Raw genomic sequence first — 12,957 nt, 5'->3', positions numbered from 1 at the left:
CTTCACACCCTCTCTAACATTTATTGTTTCTAGATTTTTTGATAATGGACTTTCTGACAGGTGTGAGGTGATACCTCATTATGGCTTTGACTTGCATTTCTCTAATGATTAGTGATGCTGAGCATCTTTTCATGTGTTTGTTGGCCATCTGCATGTCTTCTTTGGAGAAATGTCTATTTAGGTCTTCCACCTATTTTTGATTGGGCTATTTGCTTGTTTGGTATTAAGCTGCATGAGCTGCTTGTATATTTTGGAGATTAATCCTTTGACAGTTGCTTCTTTGGCATATATTTTCTCCAATTCTGAAGGTTGTCTTCTTGTCTTGTTTATGGTTTCTTTTACTCTGCAAAAGCTTTTAAGTTTCATTAGGTCCCATTTGTTTATTTTTTGTTTTATTCCCATTATTTAAGGAGGTGGGTCAAGAAGGATCTTGCTTTATGTCATAGAGTGTTCTGTCAATGTTTTCCTCTAAGAGTTTTATAGTGTCTGGCCTTACACTTAGCTCTTTTACCCAATTTGAGTTTATTTTTGTGTATGGTGTTAGGAAGTGTTCTAAGTTCATTCTTTTACATATAGCTGTCCAATATTCCCAGCACCACTTATTGAAGAGGCTGTCCTTTTTCCATTGTATTTTCTTTCCTTCTTTGTCAAAGATATGTGCATGGGTTTACCTCTGGGCTTTCTATCCTGTTCCATTGATCTATATTTCGGTTTTTGTGCCAATACTGTAATGTATTGATCACTGTAGCCTTGTAGTGTTGTTTGAAGTCAGGAAGCCTGATTCCATCAACTTCATCTGTCCTTCTCAAGATTGCTTTGACTATTGGGGGTCTTTTGTGTTTCCATACAAATCATAAAATTTCTTGTTCTAGTTGTGAAAAATGCCATTTGCAATTTGATAGGGATTGCATTGAATCTGTAAATTGCTTTGGGTAGGATAGTCATTTTCACAATGTTGATTCTTCCAATCCAAGAACATGGTATGTCCTTCTATCTGTTTGTATCATCTTTGATTTCTTTCATCAGTGTCTTATAGCTTTCTGCATACAGGTCTTTTCCCTCCTTAGGCAGAGTTATTCCTAGGTAATTTATTCTTTTTGTTGCAATGGTAAATGGGAGTGTTTCCTTAATATTTCTTTGTGCTCTTTTGTTGTTAGTATATAGGAATGCAAGAAATTTCTGCACATTAATTTTGTATCCTGCTACTTTACTAAATTCATCAATTAGTGCTAGCAGTTTTCTGGTAGCATCTTTAGGGTTTTCTATACATAATATCATGTCCTCTGCAAATAGTGACCATTTTACCTCTTTTCCAATATGGATTCTTTTTATTTCATTTTCTTCTTTGCTTGCTATTGCTAAAACTTCCAAAACTATGTTGAATAATAGTGGTGAGAGTGGACACCCTTGTCTTGTTCCTGTTCTAAGAGGGAATGCTTTCCGTTTTTCACCATTTAGAATGATGTTGGCTTTTGGTTTCTCATATGTGATTTTTATTATTTTGAGGTAATTTCCTCCTATGCCCACTTTCCAGAGAGTTTTTTTTTTTTTTTAATCACAAATGGATGGTGAATTTTGTCAAAAACTTTTTCTGCATCTATTGAGATGATCATATGATTTTATCTTTCAATTCACTAATGTGATGTATGACATTGATTGATTTGTGTATATTTAAGAATCCTTGCATTTGAGGGATAATCCCCACTTGATCATGGTGTATGATCTTTTTAATGTGCTGTTGGATTCTGTTTGCTGGTATTTTGTGGAGGATTTTTGCGTGTATATTCATCAGTGATATTGGCCTGTAATTTTCTTTCTTTGTGACGTCTTTTCCTGGTTTTTGGTATCAGGGTGATGGTGGCCTTGTAGAATGAGTTTGGGAGTGTTTATCCTTCTGCTCTATTTTGGAAGAGTTTGAGAAGGATAGGTATTACCTCTCCTCTAAATGTTTCATAGAATTTGCCTGTAAGGAATCTGGTCCTGGGCTTTTGTTTGTTGGGATATTTTTTATCACAGTCTCAATTTCAGTACTTGTGATTGGTCTAGTCATATTTTCTATTTCTTCCTGGTTCAGTCTTGGAAGATTCTAATTTTCTAAGAATTTAAACCTTTCTTCCAGGTTATCCAATTTATTGGCATATAGTTGCTTGTAGTAGTCTCTCATGATCTTTCATATTTCTGCGGCGTCAGTTGTTACTCCTCCTTTTTCATTTCTAATTGTGTTGATTTGCGCCTTCTCCCTTTTTTCCTGATGTCTGTCTAATGGTTTATCAATTATGTTAATCTTCTCAAAGAACCAGCTTTTAGTTTCATTGATCTTTGCTATTGTTTCCTTCATTTCTTTTTCTTTTATTTCTAATCTGATCTTTCTGATTGCATTCCTTCTGCTCACTTTGGGGTTTTTTTGTTCTTTCTCTAATTGTTTTAGGTGTCAGATTACGTTGTTTATTCTAGATTTTTCTTCTTTCTTGAGATAAAACCATATTGCTATAAACTTCCCACTTAGAACTGCTTTTGGGGGCTTTCATAGGTGCATTACTCTGCTTGCTTTCATCCTCTGAAGCCTAAGCCAGCTGCACATTTCTCCTTCCCTCCACCTGTAGCCATGTTGTTGTGACTCCGCCACCATGTTCGAGGCACACCTGGTCCAGGGCTCCATCTTGAAGAAGGTGCTGGAGGTGCTGAAGGACCTCATCAATGAGGCCTGCTGAGACATCAGCTCAAGCAGTGTCAACCTGCAGAGCATGGACTTGTCCCATGTCTCCTTGGTGCAGCTCACCCTGCGCTCTGAGGGCTTTAACACTTACCACTGCGACTGCAACTTGGCCATGGGTGTGAACCTCACCAACATGTCCAAAATACTAAAATGTGCTGGCAATGAAGACATCATTACACTAAGGGCTGAAGATAACACCGACACCTTGGTACTAGCATTTGAAGCTCCAAATCAAGAAAAGGTTTCAGACTATGAAATGAAGTTAATGGATTTAGATGTTGAACAACTTGGAATTCCAGAACAAGAGTATAGCTGTGTAGTAAAGATGCCTTCGGGTGAATTTGCACGTATATGCCGAGATCTTAGTCATATTGGAGATGCTGTTGTAATTTCCTGTGCAAAAGATGGAGTGAAATTTTCTGCAAGTGGAGAACTTGGAAATGGAAATATTAAGTTGTCACAAATGAGTAATGTTGATAAAGAGGAGGAAGCTGTTGCCATAGAGATGAATGAACCAGTTCAGCTAACTTTTGCACCGAGGTACCTGAACTTCTTTACAAAAGCCACTCCACTCTCTCCTACAGTAACACTCAGTATGTCTGCAGATGTACCCCTTGTTGTAGAGTATAAAATTGCTGATATGTGACATTTAAATTAGTATTTGGCTCCCAAGATCGAGGATGAAGAAGGATCTTAGACATTCTTAAAATTCAAGGAAATAAAACTAAGCTCTTTGAGAACTGCTTCTGAGATGCCAGCACATACTTAAGTCTCTTTTGTCTGTGTACCTCTGAGTACATATGTAGATATTGTTTTCTGTAAATAATTTTTTTCTCTATTCTCTACAATTTGTTTAAAGAATAAAGTCCAAAGTCAAATCTGGTCTTGTTAACCTAATAATACTTCTGCCTTACCTTATAATTTTTATAAACAAAAGGGTTTTGACTCTAAGTGCAGTTTTAAGCATTGTTTTCAATTTAAATAAAAGTCATTTGAATTTCAAAAGAAAAAAAAAGAACTGCTTTTGGTGCATCCAATAGGTTTTGGGTTGTTGTGTTTTCATTCTCATTTGTTTCTAGATATGTTTTATTTCCTCTTTGATTTCTTCAGTGATGTCTTCATTGTTTAATAACGTACTGTTTTGCCTCCATGAGTTTGTATTTTTTACAGCGTTTTTCATGTAATTGATATATAGTCTCATGCTGTTGTGGTAGGAGAAAATGCTTGATATGATTTAAATTTTCTTGAATTTACTGAGGATTGATTTGTGCCCCAAGATGTGATCTATCCTGGAGAATGTTCCATGTGCACTGCAGAACAAGTGTATTCTGTAGTTTTGGGATGGAATGTCCCATAAGTATCAATTAAGTTGAGATGGTCTAATGTGTCATTTAAAGCTTGTGTTTCCTTATTTCTTTTCTGTTTGGATGATTTGTCCATTGATGTAAGTGGGGTGTTAAGTTCTCCTACTATTATTGTGTTACTGTCGATTTCCCACTTTACAGCTGATAGCATTTGCCTTTTGTATTGAGGTGCTCCTATGTTGGGTGTGTAGATATTTACAATTGTTCTATCTTCTTCTTGGATTGATCCCTTGCTCATTATGTAGTGTCCTTCCTTGTCTCTGCTAATAGTCTTTAATGTCTAATTTGTTTGATATGAGTATTGCTACCCCAGCTTTCTTTTGACTTCCATTTGCATGGAATATCTTATTATACCCCCTTAGTTTCAGTCTGTATGTGTCCCTAGGTCTGAAGTGGGTTTCTTTTAGACAGCATATATAAGGGTCTTGTTTTTTTATCCATTCATTCAGTGTGTATCTTTCAGTTGGAGCATTTAATCCATTTACATTTAAAGTAATTATTGATATGTATGTTCCTATTACCATTTTCTTAATTGTTTTGGGTTCATTTTTGTAGGTCTTTTCTTTCTCTTGTTTCCTGCTTAGAAAAATTCCTTTAGCATTTGTTGTAAGGCTGGTTTGGTGGCACTGAATTCTCTTAACTGTTACTTGTCTGTAAAGCTTTTCATTTCTCCATCGAATCTGAATGAAATTTTTGCTGGGTAAGGTATTCATCGCTGTAGGTTTTTCTCTTTCATGACTTTCAGCATATCCTGCCACTCCCTTCTGGCCTGCTGAGTTTCTGCATAACGATTAGCTCTTAGCCTTATGGGTTTTCCTTTATATGTTATTTGTTGCTTTTCTCTTGCTGCTTTTAATATTTTTTCTTTATGTTTAATTTTCATTAGTTTGATTAAAATGTTCCTGGTTGTGTTTCTCCTTGAGTTTATTCTGTATGGGACTCTCTGTGCTTCTTGGACTTCATTGATAATTTCCTTTCCCATGTTGGTGAAGTATTCCACTATAACGTCTTCAAATATTTTCTCACACCCTTTCTTTTCTTCTTTTTCATCTGGGGCACCTCTGATTTGAATGTTAGTGTGCTTAATGTTGTCACCAAAGTCTCTGAGACTGTCTTCCATTCTTTTTTTCTTTTTCCTCCTCTGTGGCCATTATTTCCAACATTCTATCTTCCAACTTACTTACTCATTCTTCTGCCTCAGTCCTTCTGCTGTTTATACCATCTAGAGTATTTTTAATTTCAGTTATTGTGTTGTTCATTACTGTTTATTTGCTCTTTAGTTCTTCTCAGTCATTGTTCAATGTTTCTTGTATTTTCTCTATTTTGTTTTTGAGATTTTGGATCATCTTTACTATCATTACTCTGAATACTTTTTCAGGCAATTTTCCTATTTCCTCTTCATTTATTTGGTCTTGTGGGTTTTTATCTTGCCCCTTTGCCTACAAGGTGTTTCTTTGTTTTCTCATTTTGTCTAACTTATAGTATTTGCTTTCTCCTCTTTCCATGCTGCCTAGTAGTAATTCATCTTATTTCTGCTTTCTGCCCCCTGTGGTGGTGTTCGTTCAGTGTCTTGAGTAGGCTTCTTGGTGGGAGGGTCTGTTGCATGCTTTCAGGTGTGTGTATCTGAGTCTTTTCCCTTTGATGAGCAGAGCCATGTCAGGTGGGGTGTTTTAGGGTATCTGTGAGCTTAATACAGCTTTAGGTAGTCTATGTGCTGATGGGTGTGTGTGTGTTCCTGTCTTGTTTGTAGTTTGGTGTGAGGTATCCAGCACTGGCAGGTGCAGACAGTTGGGCAAAGCTGGGTCTTAGGCTCTGATAGAGGGCTCTGTTAGAATTCTCTGCAGTTAATCTTCTCTGTGGGTGAGGACTCTCTAGTGGTCTAGTGTTCTGGACTCAGTGCTCCCTCTCCAGAGCCTCCGACTTGACTTCTGGTTGAGGAATCCAAACTCCAGATGTCACCATTTATGTCAGGATCTTTGCAGTCCTTTCTGGAGTCCAAGGTCTTCTGCTAGTGTTCTCCCAGTTTTCTGTGGGAATTATTGCATATTTTTGTGTATTCCTTATGCATCTGTGGATAGGCATGCATTCCACTTCCTTCTACTTCCCCACCATCTCCCCCATCCCCGCCAGAGAACATAATTTTAAATTGAAGTCTGTGCCTTGGAGTCAGTCAGTCCATATAAGACAAAAACCTTTCCAGGTGGAGGGCAAGGAACAGTGGCACCACATGTGCCCAGGGTCCTGCCAGAAACTTGGATTCTGAAGGAGTCGCCTCATAGCTGTGTAACAGCACCAGCAGAGCCTATTCCATTTATTTCTGCTCTAACTGTTATTATTTCTTTTATTCTACTAACTTCAGGGTTTTTTTTTTTTTTTAATAATTCTTCCTCTTGTTCCTTTAGGTGTAAGGTTATATTTTTTATTTGAGATTTTTTTGTTTCTTGAGGTAGGATTGTATTGCTATCAAGTTTCCTCTATAACTGCTTTTGCTGCATCCCATAGGTTTTGGGTCATTATGTTTTTGGGTTTTTTGGTTTTGTTTTTTTGTTTGTTTTGTTGTTTTAGCTTTTAATTGGAGTATAATTGCTTTACACTGTGTTACCAGTTCCTGCTGTACAACAAAGTGTATCAGCTGTATTTATACATATATCCCCATAACCCCTCCCTCCCGACTCCCTCCCATCCTCCCTATCCCACCCCTCTAAAGTAATCACCAATCATTGAGTTCATCTCCCTATGGTATGCAGCAGCCTCTGACTAGCTATCTATTTTACACTTGGTAGTGTATATATGTCAATGCTCCTCTCTCACTTCATCCCAGTTTCTCCTTCGCCCCACCCCCTGGGGTCATAATGTTTCCATTGTCATTTGTCTCTAGGTATTTTTTTGATTTCCTCTTTGATATCTTCAGTGGTCTCTTAGTTAATTAGTAGCATATTGTTTAGCCTCCATGTATTTTTATTTTTACAATTTTTTTCCTGTAATTGATTTCTAATCTTGTAGTGTTGTGGTCAGATAAGTTGCTTGATATAATTACAACTTTCTTACATTTACTGAGGCTTGATATGTGACCCAAGATGTGACTGGCCTTGAGAATGTTCCATGTACACTTGAGAAGAAAGTGTAATTTGCTGTTTTCAGATGGAATGTCCCATAAATATCAATTAAATCATCTGGTCGGTTGTGCCATTTAAAGCTTGTGTTTCCTTATTAATTTTCTGTCTGGATGATCTGTGCATTGTTGTAAGTGGGGTGTTAAAGTCCCCTACTATTATTTTGTTACTGTCAATTTCCCCTTTTATAGCTGTTAGCATTTGCTTTATGTATGCAGGTGCTCCTAGGTGGGTGCATATATATTTATAATTCTTATATTTTCTTCTTTGATTGATCCCTTGATCATTATGTAGTGTCCTTCCTTGACTCTTGTAACATTCTTTACTTAAATTCCATTTTATCTGATATGAGTATTGCTGCTACAGCTTTCTTTTGATTTCCTTTTGTACGGAATATTGTTTTGCATCCCCTCACTTTCAGTCTGTATGTGTCCCTAGGTCTGAAGTGAGTTTCTTTTAGACAGCATATGTATGCGTCTTGAGTTTGTATCCATTCAGCCACTATATGTCTTTTGACTGGAGCATTTGATCCATTCACATTTAAGGTAATATGTATCTTGCTATTACCATTTTCTTAATTTTGGGGGGTTTGTTTTTGTAGGTCCTTTCCTTCTATTGTGTTTTCTGCTTAGAGAAGTTCCTTTATCATTTGCTGTAGAGTTGGTTTAGTGGTGCTGAATTCTCTTAGATTTTGCTTGTCTATAAAGGTTTTGATTTCTCTATCAAATCTGAATGAGATCTTTGCTGAGTAATCTTGGTTGTAGCTTTTTCTGTTTCATCACTTTAAATATATTCTGACACTCTCTTCTTCCTTGCAGAGTTTCTGCTGAAAAATCAGCTGATAACCTTATAGGCATTCCCTTGTATGTTATTTATTGTTTTCCTTGCTGCTTTTAATATTTTTCTCTTTGTATTTAATTTTGTTGCTTTGGATAATATGTGTCTTGGCATGTTTCTCCTTGGGTTTATCCTGTATGAAACACTCTGTGCTTCCTGGACTTGACTACTTCCTTTCCCATGTTAGGGAGGTTTTAAACTATAGTCACTTCCAATATTTTCTCACGCCCTTTCTCTTTCTCTTCTTCTGAGACCCTGATAATTCAAATGTTGGTGCATTTAACATTGTCACAGAGGTCTCTGAGACTGTCCTCAATTCTTTTCATTCTTTTTTCTTTATTCTGCTCTGTGGCAGTTATTTCCACCAGTCTATCTTCCAGGTCACTTATCTGTTCTGCCTCAGTTATTCTTCTATTGATTCCTCATAGAATATTTTTAATTATTGTTATTTTATTGTTCATCACTGTTTATTTGTTGTTTAGTTCTCCTTGTTAAACATATCTTGTATTTTCTCCATTATATTTTTGAGATTTTGGATCATCTTTACTATCATTACTCTGAATTCTTTTTCAGGCAGACTGCACATTTCCTCTTTATTTGTTTGGTCTTGTGGGTTTTTACTTTGCTACTTCATCTGCTGCATATTTCTCTTCTTATTTTGTTTAACTTAGTGTGTGTTTTCACACAACCAGCCCCAGTTCTCTCCCTGGTGTCTGTTCTCCAAAGCCCAAGCCTCGATACCCAGCCCCCACCCACCACTGCAGGTGAGCAGACTAACACCTCTGGCTGGGGAGTGCTGCTTGGATCCTCCCTGCGGGAATCTTTCTGCTCTGCCCTCCGCATACCTGTTGTTGCTCTCTCCTCTGCAGGTTCCAAAGTTCCCCCATCCGTCCCTGCCAGTGAGGAGGCTTCCTAGTGTGTGGAAGCTTTTCCACCTTCACAGCTCCCTCCCAGAGGGGCATGTCTCCTCAGAACTTCTTTGTCTCTTTTTTTTCTTCTCTGCTACCCAGTTATGTGGGGATTTTCTTGCCTTTTTGGAGGTCTGATGTCCCCTGCCAGCATTTGGAAGGTGTTCTGTAGGAGCTTTTCCACAAGTAGATTTATTTTTGATATATTTGTTGAGAGGGAGGTGATCTCCACAATTTACTCCTCTGCCATCTTCCTCTCCCCCTCAAAACAGTAGGATTTTGATTTGTAACCCAGGTGTCACTACTTTTAGGACACTACTGGCATTGATAATAGGCAACCAGAAGAATAGTAAACTGAGAAATTCAGCCCACAACTCATTATTCTACAATGGAATAGTGGCTGAAATGCCTCAGATTATGTCTCAGATGTTGGTGCTGAAAGGAGGGTCTAACAAGAGTAGAGTATCTGTTGCTCAGATGGGAGTACATTTTTCTTTTCTTTTTTAAGAACATTGTTTTCTTTCTTTCTTTCTTTCTTTCTTTCTTTCTTTCTTTCTTTCTTTCTTTCTTTCTTTCTTTCTTTCTTTCTTTCTTTCTTTCACTGCATTGGGTCCTAGTTGTGGTGTGCAAGCTCTTTACTGCAGTGCGTGGGCTTCTCTCTAGTTGTGGTATGTGGATTTTCTCTTCTCTAGTTGAGGTGCACAGGCTCAATAGTTGTGTCTCATAGGCTTAGTTGCCCCATGGCATGTGGGATCTTAGTTCCCCAACCATGGATCCAACCCACGTCCCCTGCATTGCAAAACGGGTTCTTTACCACTGGAGCACCAGGAAAGTCCCTAGAATTTGAATAATTTCTTTCTTAAATGTTTGGTATAATTCTCCAGTGAACCCATCTCGGCCTAGTATTTTCTGATTTGAAAAGTTATTGATTACTAAATCAATCACTTTAATACATATAGACACATTCAGATTATCTACTTATTTCTTGTGTGAGTGTTAATACATTGTGTCTTTCAAGGAACTGATCAATTTCATCTAGACAATTAAGTTTGAAGTGAATAGAATTGTTCATAATATCCCTTTATTATTCTTCAAATAAAATAAATCAATAATGATGGACCCTCTTTTATTTCTGATGTTAGTAATTGTATCTTCTCTATTTCTTAGTTAACTGGGCTAAAGGCTAATAAATTTTATCTTCTCAAAAATGCAACTTTTGGTTTCATTGATCTTACTCTACTAATTTCAGGTTTTCAATTTTGCTCATTTCTGCTCTAATATTTACTTCTCTCCTGCTAACCTTATATTTAACTTCCTCTTCTTTCCAATTTCAAATTTTAAAATATATCTTTATTTATATCCAACTATGTGATATAATGAAAAGAAGTTCTAATTTAGGTACAATGATATAACAAAATAATGAAGGTTATATAGTGGTTGAATTTATGAATATTTGTAAAAATTATTGATTCATATATGAATTTTAATAGTTTATTTTTATTGAACTACAGTTGAATTACAATATTATATTAGTTTCAGATGTACAACATAGTGAGTCAATATTTTATAAATTATACTCCATTTAAAATTATTACAAAATAATAGCTACATTTCCTTGTGCTGTATAATATTCCTTCTTGATTATTTATTTTATACATAGTAGTTTGTATCTATTAAAGCCTTGTCCCTCCAACCTTCCATCTCCCCAGTGGTAACAACTAGTTTATTTTCTACATATGAGTCTGTTTTTGTTTTGTTAACATTCATTTGCAGGCATGTCTGTGCTTCTCACAAGTAGAGCCCAGGCTTCCCACAGATTTCCTATTAGTCCAACTGGCCCTCCAACCAGCCAAGGGGATTTGTCTTCCCAGTGTCAGATCCCAGGGCAGGGGCACCCTATATGTGGCTCAAACCACTAACTCCCCAGGGAGGCTCTCCATCTGTGTAATCTCTCATGTCCCTTGAGTCCCTTCCCAGACACACAGGTCCTGACCTTATTGCTTCTCTTCCCTTCCTACCTGATTCCATGTGGATGTTTCTTACAGCCTTGCTTGTACAGGAGTCTTTCTGTCAGTCTCCAGTTAGTTTTCAGTGAGAATTTTCCACATATAGGTGTATTATTGATGTGTTTGTGGGGGGAGATGACTTCTGCATCCTCCTCCTCCATCATCTTGATCTCCTCCCTCTCTTTTTCTACAAGGGTGAGCCAAAAGTTATCTGCATTCTGGCTGTAGAATTTATTTTAATTAACTTTCAGAAAAGACAAATGCATCATTTTTCGACATAATCTCCTTACTTTTCAATACGTTTTGTCCATCTGTCAACAAGCGTTCATTTTCCCTCATTAAAAAATGTTTTAGGCTGAGCTGTGAGCCACAAATGCAGCCTCTGTCTACACATCTTCACGTGGACTGGGTCCAGCTCCTTCTTGATTGCTAACACTTGTGCCACCTTCCTTGTACAGATCTATCCATTCATACACACTTCTTCATGACAAAACACTTTCTCCATACTGTGCACAAAGTCTTCGATAAATAACAACACCAGGTACAGCCTCAGACCACAAGAAATGAATCACTACATGATGCTTTTCTTTTGTGCAAATCACAAGTGGGGCATCCATTTTTGTTTGCACCTCAGTTACAAATGAACTGATGTAAGATGTTCACACCTGCACAGCAGTGACTGGGGAAACAGTAGCCTTAAATGGAAAGCACTGATAAGAAAGTGCGGCCAACAGAAGTTTTAATATAACTGGAGGGCGGATAATTTTTGGCTCACCCTCATATTATAGTAAAGTGGGAGCGCAGGTTATTCATTTTAGATTTTTCTTGTTTTCTAATATATGACTATTCAATGCTGTAAATTTCCCTTTAATTACTACATTTACATATCCTACAAATTCTGATAAGTTGTACTTTTGTTTTAGGTCAAAATATTTAAAATTTTTTGAGACTTTTTAAATAAACTGTGTATTACTTAAAATTGTGGTGTTTAATCTGCAAGTATTTTTGGATTCTTCAGTTATTTTTCTGTTACTGATTTCTAGTTTAATTCCATCATGCTCTGAAAGTGATATGTGATTCATCTTGGTGAACATTCTGTTTAAGCTTGAGAATAATATGTATTCTGCTGTTGTTGCTTGAAATATTCCATAGATGACAATTAGATCCAGCTGAATGGTAGTGCTGTTCAGTTCTACTATGTCCTTGTTGATTTTCGGCCTACTTATAGAAGGGTGTTTATGTTTCCAATTATAATAGATTCATTTATCTCTTCTTGCCTCAACTATTTGGATGCTTTTTTGTTAGATAAATGCATATTCAGGATTATTATGTTTTCTTGAAAAATTGACCCCTTGAGTAATATGTGATGTTCTTCTTTATCCTGATAATTCTTGTTCTGTAGTGTCTTCTGTCTGAAATTAATATAGCTAGTCCAGCTTTATTTTGATTAGTGTTAGGATGGTATAACTTTCTCCACTCCTTTTTTAAACTGAAATATAATTGGCATAACATTTTATAAATTCAAATTGTATAACATGTTGATTTGATACACATGTACTGCAATTGTATAACATGTTGATTTAACACCATAATGTTAAATAACTCTTTTGTGGTATAATATAATTATCATTTCTTTTTTGTGGTGAGAATATTTAAGATCTAGTCTCACCAACAGTGAATAATATAATATAGTATCATTAACTATAATCACAATTGTGTACATTAGTTCTTCAGAACTTACTCATATTCTAACTGCAAGTTTGTACTCTTTGACCAACATCTCTCCAATTCTCCCATCCCAGCTCCTGGTAATGACAACTCTACCCTTTGTTTCTATAAATTTGGCGCTTTTTTTTTTTTTAACATTTCACATATAAGTGTTACCATACAGTATTTTTTTCTCTGATTTATCTTATTTTGCATAGTGCCCTCAAGGTCCATCTTGGAATAGTAGGATTTCTTTTTTTCTCATGGCTGAATAATGTTCCATTGTATACATCATGTCTTCTTTAT

At 36.5% G+C, this 12,957-nt stretch overlaps 1 protein-coding gene across 1 annotated transcript; it reads left to right on the top strand.

Annotated features, from left to right (window-relative positions):
* Positions 1-2,546: 2,546 nt before the first annotated feature.
* On the top strand, positions 2,547-3,713 carry LOC130842095 (proliferating cell nuclear antigen-like). Its single transcript, XM_057718754.1, has one exon. It carries the CDS (start codon positions 2,745-2,747, stop codon positions 3,360-3,362), a length of 618 nt encoding a protein of 205 aa, XP_057574737.1. The 5' UTR covers positions 2,547-2,744; the 3' UTR covers positions 3,363-3,713.
* Positions 3,714-12,957: the final 9,244 nt, after the last annotated feature.

This window comes from Hippopotamus amphibius, chromosome X, assembly GCF_030028045.1.
Source record: "Hippopotamus amphibius kiboko isolate mHipAmp2 chromosome X, mHipAmp2.hap2, whole genome shotgun sequence".
NCBI lineage: Eukaryota > Metazoa > Chordata > Mammalia > Artiodactyla > Hippopotamidae > Hippopotamus > Hippopotamus amphibius.
Note: the sequence above shows the minus strand (reverse complement) of the source record. Positions and strands in the feature narration are given on the sequence as shown.